At 47.2% G+C, this 15,828-nt stretch overlaps 1 protein-coding gene across 11 annotated transcripts in view; it reads right to left on the bottom strand.

The window, feature by feature from the left end:
- Positions 1 to 15,828, bottom strand: part of LOC142563625 (uncharacterized) — a 264,971-nt gene that overhangs the window by 42,726 nt on the left and 206,417 nt on the right. For 6 of the 11 annotated variants that reach the window (XR_012824380.1, XR_012824377.1, XM_075674238.1 and 3 more), the window contains one exon: positions 2,302 to 2,412. The exons of the other annotated variants lie outside the window; for them this stretch is intronic. Coding sequence is in view for 4 of the 6 variants with exons in the window: in XM_075674238.1 (XP_075530353.1) it covers positions 2,302 to 2,309 (8 nt within the window). In the remaining 2 variants the exon portion in view is untranslated. The remainder of the gene's footprint in view (positions 1 to 2,301; positions 2,413 to 15,828) is intronic. 11 annotated transcript variants of the gene reach the window in all.

The raw sequence follows: 15,828 nt of genomic DNA, 5'->3' as shown, positions 1-15,828 counted from the left end.
TGTTTCCAAAAATTTTAAAAAGAAAACTGGGAATGATATCGATATCATATTATTCGGGGGAGTAGTTTTGCGGAAGCCAGCAATGTGGAGGAAGGTTCACGAAATAGAAAACAAAATGACATCCACCTGACAGTAACATGAAGGAAAAAAAGAAAAAGAGAAGATTCTAACGCTTTCTCAGATAGGGAGATTCGCAGCTGAGGAAACATTCCTTCTAGTCCGGGGATCGAACCCGGGATCAACGTCTTTCCGGGGCGTTTCCTTTGTTGACTCCTGCTACATTCGGCGGGCGGATGACAATTTTCCCCCTTTCATGATAGTCTTATTTGGGAAACGGCGTACAAAGAGCGTGACCTTCGTCACAACTCCATTTTCCCCGTGCCAGTAGTGCCTGCTCCCCAATTATTCCGGGTGCCCGCTCGGCCTATTAGCGTTCGGCACTTGTATGGCCTGGCCATTGCGCTTCTTCCGCGTACTGGGCGCACTTGACAGAGGAAGTCATATATACTAATGGGGTTTAATTATGCGGGCTGGAGCAGTAATTTACCTGAGCTAAGCTAATGAAGTTTTGATTACCCGTTTCGAGCACCACCCGCAAGCGCGGCGATCGTACGCGTTCCTCGCCGCGCCGGCCTCCTCCCCGCACTTAGCCTAGAAAAACAGGCTTGGCTGGACAAACTGCGCAAGCAAGTTTCGCCATAGCGCCGGACGTCCGAGAAGATTGCGATTCGGAGGTTAATTAGCAGCCAACCGTTAAAGCACGTCTATACGCCTTAGACGCAAGTCCAGACGCCTGACAGCGCTTCGCCGCAGGATTTTGTGCAAGCGATGTCAAACATGGCTCTCAAAGAGGTATTGTGGGCGCGCGTGCGTGCGTGCGTGCGTGTGTGCGTGCGTGCGTGCGTGCGTGCGTGTGTGTGTGTGCGTGCGTGCGTGCGTTCGTGTGTGCGTGCGTGCGTGCGTTCGTGCGTGTGTGTGTGTGTGTGTGTGTGTGTGTGTGTGTGTGTGTGTGTGTGTGTGTGTGTGTGTGTTCCGCGAATGCGTACTTCTTTTTTGCACACCAATGGACAACTCTTCAGTGCACGCTATTCCTTTATTTCACTTTCGCGCTTAGTTATACAAACACGTGAGAAGTCCAGCGCCATGCAATCTACCTCCTGCACCGATGGAAATGATGCAATAGCGCTTTTGTCACTGAGTATACAATGTCTTCATTTGCGTCTCAGCCACACGTGCGCACGCTTTCCTCTCTACCACAGCTGAAGCAACGATTCTTCCCGCTGGATGATTCGCCCACGCTGTGGCTCCTGCATGGCAGTGTCGCTCGTCCTGTGAGCATTTTTATGGCGCTTTTGCAGCGGAAGATGACGGGTCCGCGCAGCTTATAATTATTTTGCTGTGCGAGGAAAATTTAATAAAGGAGAAGAAGAAAAAGCGGCACCTTTTGTCAAGTTCAAAGGAAATGCAATCTCGCTCGCGAAAATGGAATGAGAAACTAGTGAGTTTTTATCACTTGCGCGCTGAGTTTTTGGCGCTAAATCTTTTGTTGCGACTCTGAACGGCGAAAGTAAGATATTAGTTCCGGAGATATATGTTAGGAGAAGAAAAAAAGAAAAGAAAGGAAATTTCATGCCCCAGAGATTTAGTAAATGCATTTTCATGTGGGTGATTTCTCCCTGAAAATGTCATGAAGCTTCCCTGCCAACGGACAGGGAAGCGACGGAGAAGCTTAAGGACAATTACAAAAGTAAGGATTAGAGGGAGTCACATTTGAGGTCCTGAACTTTGTTTTATTATAGTTAATTAATTAGTTCGCTTGCTTGTTATCTATTCATTTTGCTTAGTAGATGTCTAGTGGAAGGCGAAGACACTCTGAAAAGTTACTCTACAAAGTTATTGTACTGCTCGTTGACGATGACACGTCACCGGAACTCGGTGCAGCAAAAGATGAACAATTCCCACCGATGAACGCTTGTCACAAATTTCCGTGCGGTGTTATACTTTCAAGGCATGAAACTCCTTAATCACTTTCCTCTTTCTTTCACCATCTATCCCGTGCGCCGTTGGAAGACCCGTGCCACCTAAAATCGGGTACAACCTGCAGACATCACCACCTTTGCTACACAGTCCCGGACGAGCATGCGGGTCTCGTAGAGGGAAGAGGGCGAGCGGAGGCGGGCGTGCCTCTACGGTGCGTCGGAGTGAACAGGACGATTTGGCCGGCAGCCAAGCCGGCAACAAGGGTTCAAGGGAAGCGCCTCCCTCTCGTTCAGACCGCGCAACAACTGCTCTACGACTTACAGAATCATGTTATCCTTTCCGCGCTTGCCGCGTCCATCGCCAGGCGGCGAAGCGGGCAGCTCCGCTGTGCGAGACTGTGCTGTCAACTGCAATCATGCTTTCGGTTACTACCTGCGTAGAGAGAAGAAGAAAAAAAAAAGAGGCGCCCGTTGGTTCTCTCGGCCCCGCGCTGGTGCCATCCTGAGCGTCATATAGTGCCTCATTCTTAACAACAGCCCTCATGCCCCCGTCGCGCCGTGCTCTTTTCGACGCCCTCTGTGGGACACGCTAAACAGGTCACAAAGTCCTCGTGGTTTGAGATGACCGTTTGCTTGTGCCACGAGATTATGCACCCAAATTGGTAGGATGAGATGGAAAACAAGCAGCGATGCGAGATCATACCGCGCATGAAATTATTTCACCTGTCGATTCGGGCGTCCCGTGTGCGTCGACATCTTCTTGAAAGTGGACAAGCTGCTGTCGATGCAATCTGTTTTGCTGCTCTACGCAAGTTACAGTGGATGCGTGAGCAGGACGCACGGTAGCCATCGCCTTGTATTTGGATGCATCAAAACACAAATATCCTCTTCCAATAGTATACGTGAAACGCCTGAGCTGGAAGCAAGGTGTAGCACTGCGTTCGCTCAGTCTGTTAAGGACGAGCACGCTAAAGCGCTTCAGTCCAGCAGCGATAGTCGATCTACTCGACGCAACCAAGAAGGGGTGACGTAGGATGCGAGCAAAGTACCGCTGGGGATATCGTTTTCGTGTCGCGTGATGACTAGAAAGTGGGCTAGACGCCGGGTACGACAACGGTCGTAAGCGGAGTGACCACGGCACTATGAACGTATACAGGATGAGTACACTGTACAGCAAGATGCTGCTTGAGAGTCTGCCGTCATGTCGGCGTTAACGATGTCTGCATGACATGTTCGATGAATCACTTAGCGGTAGACGCACTAATGTAATATGCACCACAGCTTCGGCTACGCAAGGTCTGCGACTCTACCTATACCAGCTCGGACACTGTGGTTGTGTGAGAACCTTACGTATCGGCACACTATAAGCTAGACCAGTTTCGAAGAAGCGTTTCATAATTTCACTTTGGCCTACAATATAAGCTGCTGTCTTTTGATGTTATAGGTTAAGTCGCTCGTTGCTATGGGAAAAGAACTCCCCTCCTCCTCCTGAGCGCCGTTCATTCTATAATATCATCGGCATTTCGATAGGGGCGAAATGCAAAAACGCCCGTGTACAGTGCACTGGGTGCACGTTAAAGAACCTCAGGTGGTCATAATTAATCTGCAGTCCCCCACTAGGGCGTGCCTCATAATCAGATTGTGGTTTTGTCACATAAAACGTCACTAATTAATAAATACTAAATTATTAATTAATTAAATAAGTAAATAATTATTTGCTAAGCGCATAGTTCGTACATACTTGGCACAATTAATGAGCGCAAAGAAAACACACAGCACGAAAGAAAAAGGGGGCAAACACGGTCCATTCCCGTTTCCTTTCGTGCTGTTTGTTTTTCGTCCTCATTATTTCTGACGAGGTTTATCTATATGCGCAATCATTCGGTAGTTCTTTGAATGTAGCTCTTGGTAGCCCCATGAGTGTTATTTCGCTTACATTGAACTTGACAATCAATAGTTTGATGCCTTTTTCCTCGGTGGACTTTTCCTCTTTTCTACATGGGCCGTAATTTTTTTTTTCTGTAAGAAGACAGTCTTCCTATTGATTTATTACGAGTTGTTAAAAGATTAAATCGGCAGCGTCCTATAGGACGCTGCCGAACGAAGTATACTTCGTTCGGTGTTTCGTCGCAGGGTGTGTGAAGGGCACTAGAAGTAGGGCGGGGGGGGGGGGGGGGGGTAATCTTAGCACCGTAAATGAAACTCGCATTCCGTACTGCGAAATGAGCCCTGTATGAGGTTACGGTGAAAGGGAGAGTTCGGCGTATTTCAAAGCAGTTTCAACAAGACGCGCGCTGGAGCTGCCGAATGTGAACGTACGGCGGCTCGACGCAACTAGTGCTCCACTCTCGGTGATTTCAATTCGTTGTGAGGGTCGTTTTTTCTAACAAAGAGCGTCGACCAATCCAGGAAATACTGCTTCTCGGTGCCCGTTCGAAAGCCGTGATTTTTAGAAGACTTTTAAACGCCTCGTTCGCAGATAGCTGGCACCCCTTTGGCATGATAGTCTTTAGCGTTGGCACCCATGAAAAACAAGAAATTGCCACCCGCACATCAAGCGTTTTCGCAGCCTTGAAGCACGATGCCATTACTATAGATGCGAAACATTCGACGCGCCTACGTGAGTAAATGACATGTATACTGCGTAAATTCAGATTCAGAGGCCATGCAGAACTCAGCCTAACGGATGTAGTCTAGCGTATTGTGGCTGCTCGTGCACCTGAAGCTGGAATAGTTACTCATCAGTGTGACACTGATGTGAGAGCGCAAAGGTCCAAGCGTTGTCACCGGGCTTCTGCATGTTATTGGTAAAAAGTAGAGAGATAAAAAATGCAAGATTCTTCCTATGATTGCAGACGCGCTGATATACGATAAAAATGAAGGAACCCTGGAAAAGTCTGCGATGACCGTCAGCAATAATGTCACAGTCAAGCGAGTCTTGCTCAAGTAATGAAGACAAAAAGTTGGCCATTTCGCCCGAAGGTCTAGGTATGGAAAGCGATAGCAAGCTTTAGCGTTGCCATTGAATTCACCGGACGGTATTCTAACTATATGCGGCTGTGACATGGCTCGAAGCAGCACGCAAGGTGGCTACTGTTTTGCAGAAGGAACGCAGCGCTGGCACCTATATACCAGGCGCCTGAGGATGGATGGATGGATGGATGGATGGATGGATGGATGGATGGATGGATGGATGGATGGATGGATGGATGGATGGATGGATGGATGGATGTACGGATGGATGGATGGATGGATCGATGGATGGGGCGGTGCGTTGCGCCACCAAGTTCTTGTTATTTTATTGTCTAATGTCCTGCCTGTGTTAAATAAAGAAAAAAAGAACAAAAGGAAAAAACAACACCACGATGAATTCCCATAACTAGTCATGCGCTAGCGTCGTGAGCGCCTGCCACTGGCGCCGTCGCACCTCGACGGTACCCGAGATGAGACTGACGGGAAACCGTCGGTATTAATGAGCGCCCAGTGAAGTATTCGATCCATAAAGAACACTCCAGTGAAATTCATTTTGGGTGAACGTCGTTACACAGACGCGGACAAGAGCTAAGGAAACAACGGGACAGTTCTTGTCCTTAGCTCTTGCCCGTGTCTGTCTTGCGCTTTTTACCAAAGATGAAGCTAAACTAGCTCGCCCAAATGTCAGCTTTGTTAACCCGGGGAAATCGCACCACTTTCAGATTGTGAGCACTAATAGAATTTTTTTTAATTTTGCGTACGCAAAATTAGGGGGCGCCAACCAGCGGGCTCACAAAAGAACGGAGAAAGGTACACAAAAGAACCTCAAAGGAGTAAAGAGAACGCAAGCCGGGCGTGGCGCTTTGCGTACGCAAATGTCTCTTTGGGTACCCAAACCCGCCTGTGTACGCGAAATCTAAAACTCCCTGATATTGTTTTGCATTTTTTTATGCTTTACGATAAAAGACACACACTGCGAATGAAATGTTTGTCACTTTTCTTTGCGCTCTTCAATCGCCAAAATTTTGACGAATAAATGAGTTAAGACCATAAAGCTTGGTCAGAGAAAGTTGGTTATTTCACTACTAAGGGGGGGGGGGGGGGGTCGTATCTATAGTATAATAAAGAATTCATACGGACCGCCACATCAACGGCGACGCCCATACCGACGACGAGGGCGAAAATTAGCCAGGAGTGTCGATAAAATTGTTGTCGCAATAATAAATCAAATGCCGGAGCATGTGAGAGGGTGCGATCTCCGGTCGGAGAAAGCGTCACGCTGCGCTTGAGCGAAGCCCACGGACGCTTACGTATACACGCTTTTCGGTGCTGTGCAGTTGGAGCTTGCATTCTTTAGCTGAGAATTAAAGGATAAGAAACGCTGCCAAGGCCACACTGTGTAAATCTCACTCATCAGCCGGCAACCAGATGTACTAGCTGTTGGCACGGAAATTACGTTATTGAATTTTTGTAAGCTGTGAGGTCTTTCCGGTGCCTGGAAAGCATTGGATCACATGCGCGACAAATGTCTCCTGGCTTTTGCTAGCTAAAAAAATGAAAAAACAACCTATATACTAATGTCTTAAGTAGTTATCAGATCGCGCTATTATAATAATAGTTACACTCATGCGCGCACGCTTGATCGCACGCACTCACTCACTCACAAACGAACGAACAAAAACAGCGTGCGTGATGACGCATAAAGAGAGAAAAGAAACAAACACGGCGTGGCTTTGGCATCTCTAGTCCCTTTCAGCGTCCGCTGAAAACTCCACTGCGGGCGTTGCATCAACATTTGAATTCCCCCGGCATAGCCGTCTGTCTGCATGCGCCCTCTTTCATGTACGTGCAGCAAGCCTTCTCTCTCGCGCAACCTGAAGGTGATGAACGATGGAGGTGCGCGTTCGGAATTCGGCTGACAAGTTTAGGAGTGCGGTAAATTGTGCAAATTGGTAACTGTTGATTGACGCAAAAGAGCAAAGCGTTATGACCGGGCACATGACCCCCCCCCCCCTCGAAATTTTTGTGTAGCAAGCTGCTGCTTGTCTTCGAGAGCGATTCCTGGCTATGCCACTATAGTTATGACAAGAGAGCAATATATATATATATATATATATATATATATATATATATATATATATATCGCTCTCTTTTTCAAAACCAATTTTTTTTTTTTGCACTGGCAGCAGGTTTACGCATCGAGAACGCGCATCGAGATGGAATCTCATCGGCACAATCATGGAAGTGAGCTTAAAAACAAAAGAAAACCGGCAAGCAACAGAGCACAGCAACGCAGCTACAATTCCAGAAAGTTGCTGTGGGCAACCAAGAGATGACTGACACAAATGACACCGTTCTTTATGAAAAGCGCCTTCATTATTTCTCTTGCTTATCTCCATTAAGTGCGCGCGTTCTATCGAACTGCTCGCGGCAGGCGCAGCTCCGACAACGAGTGGCCAGACGCGAATGTGTAGCTCGACCTTGCTCTGGCGCGCGCCAGAGCAAGGTCGATTTCACTAGCGCTAGTGTTCGCTCAGGCATTCGTGTAGTCCTCTACCGGTCTGTCTAAATAAGATGTGCCCGCAGGTGAAGAAAATTTTATACACCACGTCGTCCGTGCAGAATAGGTACCGTGCGTGTTGCATGCCGCTCTCGATGCAAGAATACTTATGTGTATGCACACGTACGGACATACATGTAGGGTCTCCCCGTCAAATTTACCGTAAAGTTTCAAAATATGCCGTGGCATTATAGGAGGACGCCGCTAAAAGTGCCAGTCTGTGGAGCAAGTCACACTAACTTTTGTATTCTGGCTGATTGCATAACTAGTGAATTAATTCGCAGTGCTGTACCTATATCACATAGCCCGAATACAACCCTTAACACGACGTCGCTGTCAATGAACGGTCTTAAAGCCGCGACCGGGGATTTGCAATGAAACGACATGGAAGCAATGAGTGAATGTACATCCCTCCCGGTGGTCTTCTTAATCAGCCACTGCAGCGTTTGCACAGTCCAGCGGACCGCCTTAGTGTCCACACTGCATACAGTTCAGGGATTGCGCCTTTAGCTGCGACTTGTATACTTGGACCACGCACATGGCCTGTGTGTCCGTTTTTAACCCTTCTGCGAGACGATGCTCTCAAGCAGATACTGTAATTCTGTATGTTGTGTGTTCTGATATCTTTTGTGTGTCTCTGATGCATATTGAGCGTATCATTTCAGTAACCATCGCTCCGACCTTCAGTAGCACGCTAGGCGTGCCTCGCCAGGCTATTCTCTCCAGGATTCATTCGAGCCTCTTTCTCTCCGCCCTGTTGTACGGATCTCTGACACACTCTGCCTGCAATAATTCTACAGCTTAAAGGCTCACTGCGAGTCCGTATGATATCATTTAGGTTGTGATGAATGTTTTGCTTGTTTGTGTGTGCATGCATGCGTGGTGTGTGTGTAGAGGGGAGGGGGGGGGGCTGAATGGGTGGGGGTGAAGGTGTATGTATTTGTTTGTGTGGGTGCGCGCATGCTGGAGAACGAGAGACGCAACATATTCTACTGTACGTTAAGTGACGCTATATATTTCTCCCACTAAAAGTGTCCCCTCCTCACACAGATAGAATGGAGTATCCATTAAACACTGTGTTTTGCATGTATGGCCTCCGATGCAAGCTTCGCTGCCACATAGGTCTTTACGATCGCGCGCAGCCCAAGGAAGATATGCTAGAATTGAACGTGTTGAGCGCGAAAAAGATACGCTAGTACTGCACCTCCTTCTGTTCCAATAAAGTTTGCTTTGAGTTCAGCGTTGTGGCGTCATCTCTACCTCTGCTAGAGTGACGTAGAATATTGTATTTTCCAGGTCACTCTACCTCTGCTCCAATTTTCATGATTGCGCGGTTTTTCGTACTTCAAAAATGCACCCGCGAGCCCGAGTCTCTGTTCTAATCTTAACAACTGACAGATCTGTCGACAATTATTGATGACACACTGGACAATGCGCTTCAGCAGTCGCTGTTGCGGTATCTTCCTGAAACGGTTTCTCCACGCTTACATATACAGGGTGTCCCACGTAACTTTATCCAAACATTAAAAATATGCGAATGCGACGTCGCTGGACAGAATAAACGTAATGTTGCTTGCCATCGCATCGAGATACTCATTTTTTTTTCGTTCTACCTAATTAGATAATTAGTCTTAATTAAATAATCAACTGCTCAAGCATTCTAATTGGATGAAAAGTGACAATGAGAAAATTGCAGAGCAACATGAAAAACTCCCGGAACAGCTTTCCGTTGCTCAACACATGCAACATAAGAGTGTTCTTCCGAGCGTGAAAGAAGCCCGCGAATACACGCAAAGTGCCTCGAGCGGCCAGTCGCGCGGCAATTTTGCGTGCATTCGCGGCCTTCTTTAATGCTCGAAAAAACACTTTATGTTGCACGTATTGAGCAACGGAAAGCTGTATCGGGAGCTGTTCATGTCGCTCTACAATTTTGTCATTGACACTTTTAATCTGATTACAATATTTGAGAAGTTGATTAATTAAGACTACTTATGTAGCTAGGCAGAATGCAAAAAAATAATAATTATCTGATCGAGTATCTCCAAGCGACGACAAAGAGCATTCATTACCTTAGCTCTGTCCAGCTACGTGGCATTTGCATATTTTTAACGTCTGGCTAAAGTTACGTGGGACACCATGTATATAATCACATTATGTCGCGTGGCTTGCGGGACGATTAAAAAGAAGGTTCGCTTTTTTAAGCAACCTAATAAAACTGATTATTTAAGTGTCATTTCGCCAAACCAGAGGACATCGTGATAAGGTTTTTATACTTCACGTTATTTATGGCTGCCACCATTTATAGCAAAATAATCGGAGAGTGACACCTTAATCCGACACTTTTCTCCTTTGCTAGAATCGGTGATCGCAGCAGCGAACAATAAGTAAAATACACTGCATATAGAATGTTTGCAAAACTGCATTTGGCTACGCTTCATGCGGGTGCTTTTTTTCTTCTTCTTTTTGCTGATATCTGCGAGCGCCGACCAGCCATTTTTCGAGCGTAAAAGATGGACAGGTAACATGAAATATCACGATGGTTTGCTCTACGCGTTGAAAGCAGCAAAACTTTATCTGCACGAGAAGGCACCGTTATGTATACTGAAACGAGTAACAATGAATACATCCCAGATTTAAAAAAAAGGAGTCTTTTTTGTCTTTTTTTCTTCTTTTATAAGAAAAGAAGGAAGAAATTGAAAAGAAGCAGAGGCTTCCAAGATCTCACAAGTGTTTATACTTGCCTGACGCCATTGCATGTGCGCTATCTTTATTCCTTTTTACATTTTACAGGCTGTAATACGGGCTGTATTAGCCTCTTTATGAACTTAGGTAGGGGTAGTTTCCACCGTTACAAAGTTATCGCAAGCAGCGATGCGAAACCGAACCGGCCGTCTCGGAACGTGTTGTTGCTGAAATCGAAACATCAATGGAAACACATACCCCGCTCTTGGAACTTGCGGCACGAGCGGACAAACAAAAAAGATGTGAATGAACAAGAACAGTACAAAAAAGAAATAGAACAAGACAGGGGCGCTTATGTTTTGCTCGAAAGCCAGAAAACAGAAAACATCTGTAATGCCCGTAAGGGCCTTTAGGGTATCTGAATAATAATAATAGGAAGAAGAAAAAACATGGCTTATTGACTGATCGCCGCGCTTCCACGAGGCATTCGTGTGGATCGCGCATTATACTCCCATACAAGGTCTGCCGGCGACCGCCTTAACTTTCGAAGTTTTGAGCCGCCAGCAGAAAGAAATCGAAGCACGCAATATTCGCGTTATTCGGGTTCTCCTTGATCATTGCCCCAGATGCGGCAGAAATGGGCGCATTTTTCTCTCTATTCCTCTCCATATCTTATATCTTGCTCACCGCCAACCAAAAGACAAATATTACTTTTCAATATTCAGAACAACGCCAGTGCTGCGCCGGGGACGGTGGGCGTGTGGATCGATAGATCGCGCAAAGCGCTCATCCGGCGCACAATGAAACCGCGTTTAGTTTCATGCGCGCTGTGTGTATACGACTGAAAGTGCGCGACACCACGTGGTGGTATTCGCTTTTGCGCAGTAATATTGTGCAGCTTGCCGAATAACGGCACCCATTTAAAAACTGGTCATTGTTTTCGCCAGGCTCTTCATTTTGTTTTGATTTTTTTTCCTTGGGTGGCGCCTTGGCAAGTAAATTCCTTGGTTGAACTCGTCTTGGATGGATAGATGGATGCTATGAGCGTCCCCTTTGAAACGGGGTGGTGGGTTGCGCCACTAAGCTCTTGTTACTTTATTTCCTAATCCCCTACCTATATTAAAAAAGAAAAAAAGAAAATAAAGCCCTACGATGAATTCCCATAACCAAATTTTGTGGCTCCCTATTGCGAACTTTATTTTTGTACGTCTCCGATTTTTCTCATTTCCCTTACTTTTATTCCACCAATCTTCCAATCGCCTCTAATCTCTACTGCGGACATGTTTACTTTGCGCCTGCTATCGCTGAACCCAAGGGCTTCAACGAGGCCAGACGAGCCTAAAACGACAGCTGGTTAGATATGTTCACATTCCAATAAAACATATTCCATCGTTTCCCTAGCGTTACTGAAGCAAGCACATGATTCTTCTTCCTTGGTGTACCTCGCTTTATAACTACGTGTTCTTTTTGTTTCTTTCCTGATTTCAGTTTCTTGTGTTAGGCAATTACTCATAGTGCGTTTCTTTTCCATTGCCGCCACCCATGAGATTATCTCAGCCTTACTGACTTTCCGCTTGACGTTCTTAGTTGTCATGTTGCTCACCATACCGGTCGCATACTTGCTGGTAAGCTTCCTAGTTCTTTTGCTCCACTGTGAATCAATGTTTTCCTGTACAAATGCCTGAACACTTCCAGCCCATTTACTTTCTTCCATATTCCTCAGCCGTTCTTCAAAATCAATTTTGCTTTGCGCTTTCCTCACTTCAAAACTTGTCCAGCCCATATCACCCTGCGCAACTTCATTTGTAGTCTATAGGCGTCTCACTGACCCTTGGTTGCCATCGAGTCTTGATTGTACCCCGGACTTCAAGTAAAGAACCGCATTTCCAAATGTAAGTCCTGGAACCATTGCACCTTTCCACGCATCCCGCAGCAACTCGTACCTGTTGTATCCCCAGAGCGCTCTGTATTTCTTTATGGCTGCATTTCTCTTCCCCTTTGCTGTTAATGGTTAAGGACAGCGAGCAGCGCCTGCTGCGGTCGCGATCGTAGAATGCGTGGAATCGTACGCTACCGCTGTTGAGTCTCAACGAGCGTATAGTTCCGTGCACTTGATAAACACAGACTCCACTTGAATAAGGAGGCGCCGCATGCACTAGGTATTATAACACCCTTGTCATACGAGCATACGAGAGATGGGGTTGAGGTGGAGGATTGAAAGAAAATTAAAGAAAAACAAATGTTGAACGAATCTGGAACTTAAGCAATAATGTCTAGTGATATCCTGAGGCAGGGGTGGGGGGGGGGGGGGGGGCATACAACTTTATTGCATATTTGTTTGAAGACGAGACATCTTGGCCAGTGCTCGCAGTTGTACTTAAGAGCATTCGTCTGTACCGGTAATGCCTTTGGTAATGTCGTCTGGTTGTGTTTCTCTATGACACTTGACTTCTATGTTGCACGCTCTTTAAAAAAGCGAACCTTTTCTTTGCGGATCTCGCCGAGTTTTGTCACCGTGGAAGCGGCGGCCTGGCTGTTCCCTTGCACAATAGCCCAACCAATCACAGCGGAGCACGCGCGCCGCGCACGCCGCCGGGTTCCTTGCAGCACCACCAGATGGCGCTCGCCTCCGCGCATTCGCGGCAATGGCGGCGCCGGCCGTGCGGAGGACAGAGAAAAAAGAACCAGAAAGCTCGGCTTCGCGCATTCGCGGCTGTGCGGTAAGGAGGTAGCAAAAGCTTCTTGCGGAAAGTGTGGATTCAAATTGCGCTACGTACGTATGCGCATGCTGCCTCTAAAACCATGTTGCGTTAAAGGCATCCGTCGTACTCGCTTCGCTAGTAATCCGCAACTACGCTTAACAAAAGGCAATTGTGACTCGCCCAAATTGTGATGCGCTTGTTTGTTTGTGTGTTTGTGTGCGTGTGTATGTGCTCGTACTCCCGTTTTGACTCTTTAGGCACTCACACAAAGCATCGCTGTATATAGGTCCCAACTCGTTGGATCTGGTGCATTTTTTGCTACATCCTTTCGCTGCGAAATATCTACTGTTTCCACGCAGCAGGCGACACGATAAGTGTTCCTTCGAGTTTTCTTTTTTTTTCTCCCTTTCTAGAGGCCGGCCAGCCAGCATGGCAAATTTCGAAAGTACATGCAACATCGTTTGAATGTTAACTGTTTGCGTACTCTTACATCTGTACTGATGCATATCGATCTCAGGTGTAAAAGCACGTCAGCGCCTGGCTTCGGCGCCGTAATTCGAGTTTCCGTGCCTGCTAATGTCCATTGGAAAAAAATTTCCAGATGCAACATGCCTGCTGAAATGCTCTAGCTGCAATAGTTCATTTGCTCATTCAATTTGTTTTTCTGCCTCCAGACGGCAGCGTCACGCGAGAGCCTTCTCGGTCAATCTAGAGAGCCACTGCGGTCAAAAGCGCTGCCGCGAGGTAATTGTCAAGTCGGTCATAAAGACCTGGCACTATTGCAGTGCATCGGTGATTGCAGACACCGCAGGGGTTTCTGAGCGTTACTTCCGCTTAAAGCGTTTGCTTCACGCCTGTTCGAGGCACAAACTCATTTTCGATGTTGTTGAAGAACGCTCCAAAGACAAACACAATCGTTATGAGACCGAGAACGCTTTCTCAGATATGAACAACGGCCCGGTCAAGGAGGCGACCGCTCCTCGACTCTCTCTCTCTCTCTCTCTCTCTCTCTCTCTCTCTCTCTCTCTCTCTCTCTCTCTCTCTCTCTCTCTCTCTCTATCTATCTATCTATCTATCTATCTATCTATATATCTCTCTCTCTCTCTCTCTCTCTCTCTCTCTCTCTCTATCTATCTATCTATCTATCTATCTATCTATCTATCTATCTATCTATCTATCTATCTATCTATCTATCTATCTATCTATCTATCTCCGCCTTTAAGGAGGGTCTGGGGGTGCTTTATATAGCGGTCCCGTGTCGTAGTACATGGAACAGAAAGAACAGAGGCCAAGCGCCGTAATACGCAAATGCGCTTCCATCCGGGCACGAGGAGCGCGGGCCCAACCCGGATTTTTTGGGGAGAGGAGCTAGAAGGGGGTCAGGGCCGCGGCGAAGCTCTCGGGTGTCGAGCGCTGCGTGGAGGGACTGTAAACTATCGAGACGCGCGTGGAATACATCGTCGTCACCGATCCTGGGGCACCATAAAGGCCGCTTTCATCGCTCACACGCCGCTCATAATGCCCCCGAAGCCTTTACGACTGCCCGCGCACCGCTCGCCGCGCCGCTATCGTCTCGGGGAGAGCCCTCAAGAAGGGAAGGAGGGAACGGCGCTCCTGCCTGGGGTTTTGGAGTGAACCTTCAGGCGCAGTGACGAGAGGCTGGAGCAGAACGCTGCATCTGGTGCAAGCTGCCAGAGGGAAGCAATACAGCGAAAACTGAGAACGTCTGTCTTGGTCGGCTACAGGGATTTATATGACGGACTGAGATGATTGAGTTGACATGAAAGGAAAGATGGGGAGGAGAAAAGTATTAAAGAGAAAGCAATAAAGAACAAAGGTTAGAAGCAACGAAATGTGGTGCATATCATCAGCAATCAAGTAATGTCCGCGTACCCATAACTGATGCAAGCAGGGTTTTAGTAGCTTGAGCCATCTTCGCCCTTCCTGTTTCAAGGGCCAAAAGACACAGCCGACTTCAAGCTTACTCCGCAAGGAAAGCCAATCTCATTTGGCAAATGCTGTGGCAAGGTGACGACAAAGACGCAATGTGCTTCCAATATTTCTAGGTGTTCTTGGTACTAACTTCTGTGCGTGGCTCATAAATATGCTTTAGAAGGAGAGCTTCCAGCTTGCCAGTGAAATCCGCGCTCCATACACACAAGCAGCGCGAAGGTCCACGAGACTTCACTGTAGTGCTATACAGACGTTGTGGTGTAAAAGGCAACTGCGAGTCACGCCAGACTCGCAACACATTCTCCGAGGGGCCAACACACCGGCCAGTAAAATTCTATGCAGAAGCGCCTCTCACAAGAGCGAATTTTGAGGCTGAATATCGGCAAGCAGCCAAGACACGCAGTGTTGTGAATATATATGACCTGGATGACTTTCGCCAGAAGGAAGCAAAACTCCATCAACACCAAGCACCGTCAGTGCGGTTCGCGGAGTCACATGGGAGAGGGAAAATAGTTTTCCTGTTTACCGCCACACATATAAATAAACAGAAGGCGTTGAAATCTGCAGCGCTGGTGGGCTAATGCAAAAATATCAATGAACAATAATCAGTAAATAAATGCGTACATTAAGTTTCTAAACCTACTGCCATGACTCTACAGCTGACCGAACAGACGCCACTGACCTCACGAAGCATCTAATGCTTCAGGTCTCGAAAACAGGTTCTTACTCTGACAGCTTTCATTGTTACTTTTTGCTTACTTCCCTAAATAAACCGCCCTAGAGGTCAGTATCAGCAGTAGTATCTCTCGCCGTTCGTCTTGCCCCTGTCCCAGTCACATATCTGAATGCAGATCAGGCACGTAACGAAGGGGGGGGGGGGGGGCTCGCCCCCCCCCCTCCCATCCACGCCACCGCTCCTCACACACATTTCTAAAGCGCCGCCGAATCAAGCTTCAGACTTGACAGCTATTCGGCGGTC

Source organism: Dermacentor variabilis, chromosome 1 (genome assembly GCF_050947875.1).
Source record: "Dermacentor variabilis isolate Ectoservices chromosome 1, ASM5094787v1, whole genome shotgun sequence".
Taxonomy (NCBI): domain Eukaryota; kingdom Metazoa; phylum Arthropoda; class Arachnida; order Ixodida; family Ixodidae; genus Dermacentor; species Dermacentor variabilis.
The sequence above is the reverse complement of the archived record's forward strand: the minus strand, read 5'-3'. Positions and strand labels throughout refer to the sequence as shown.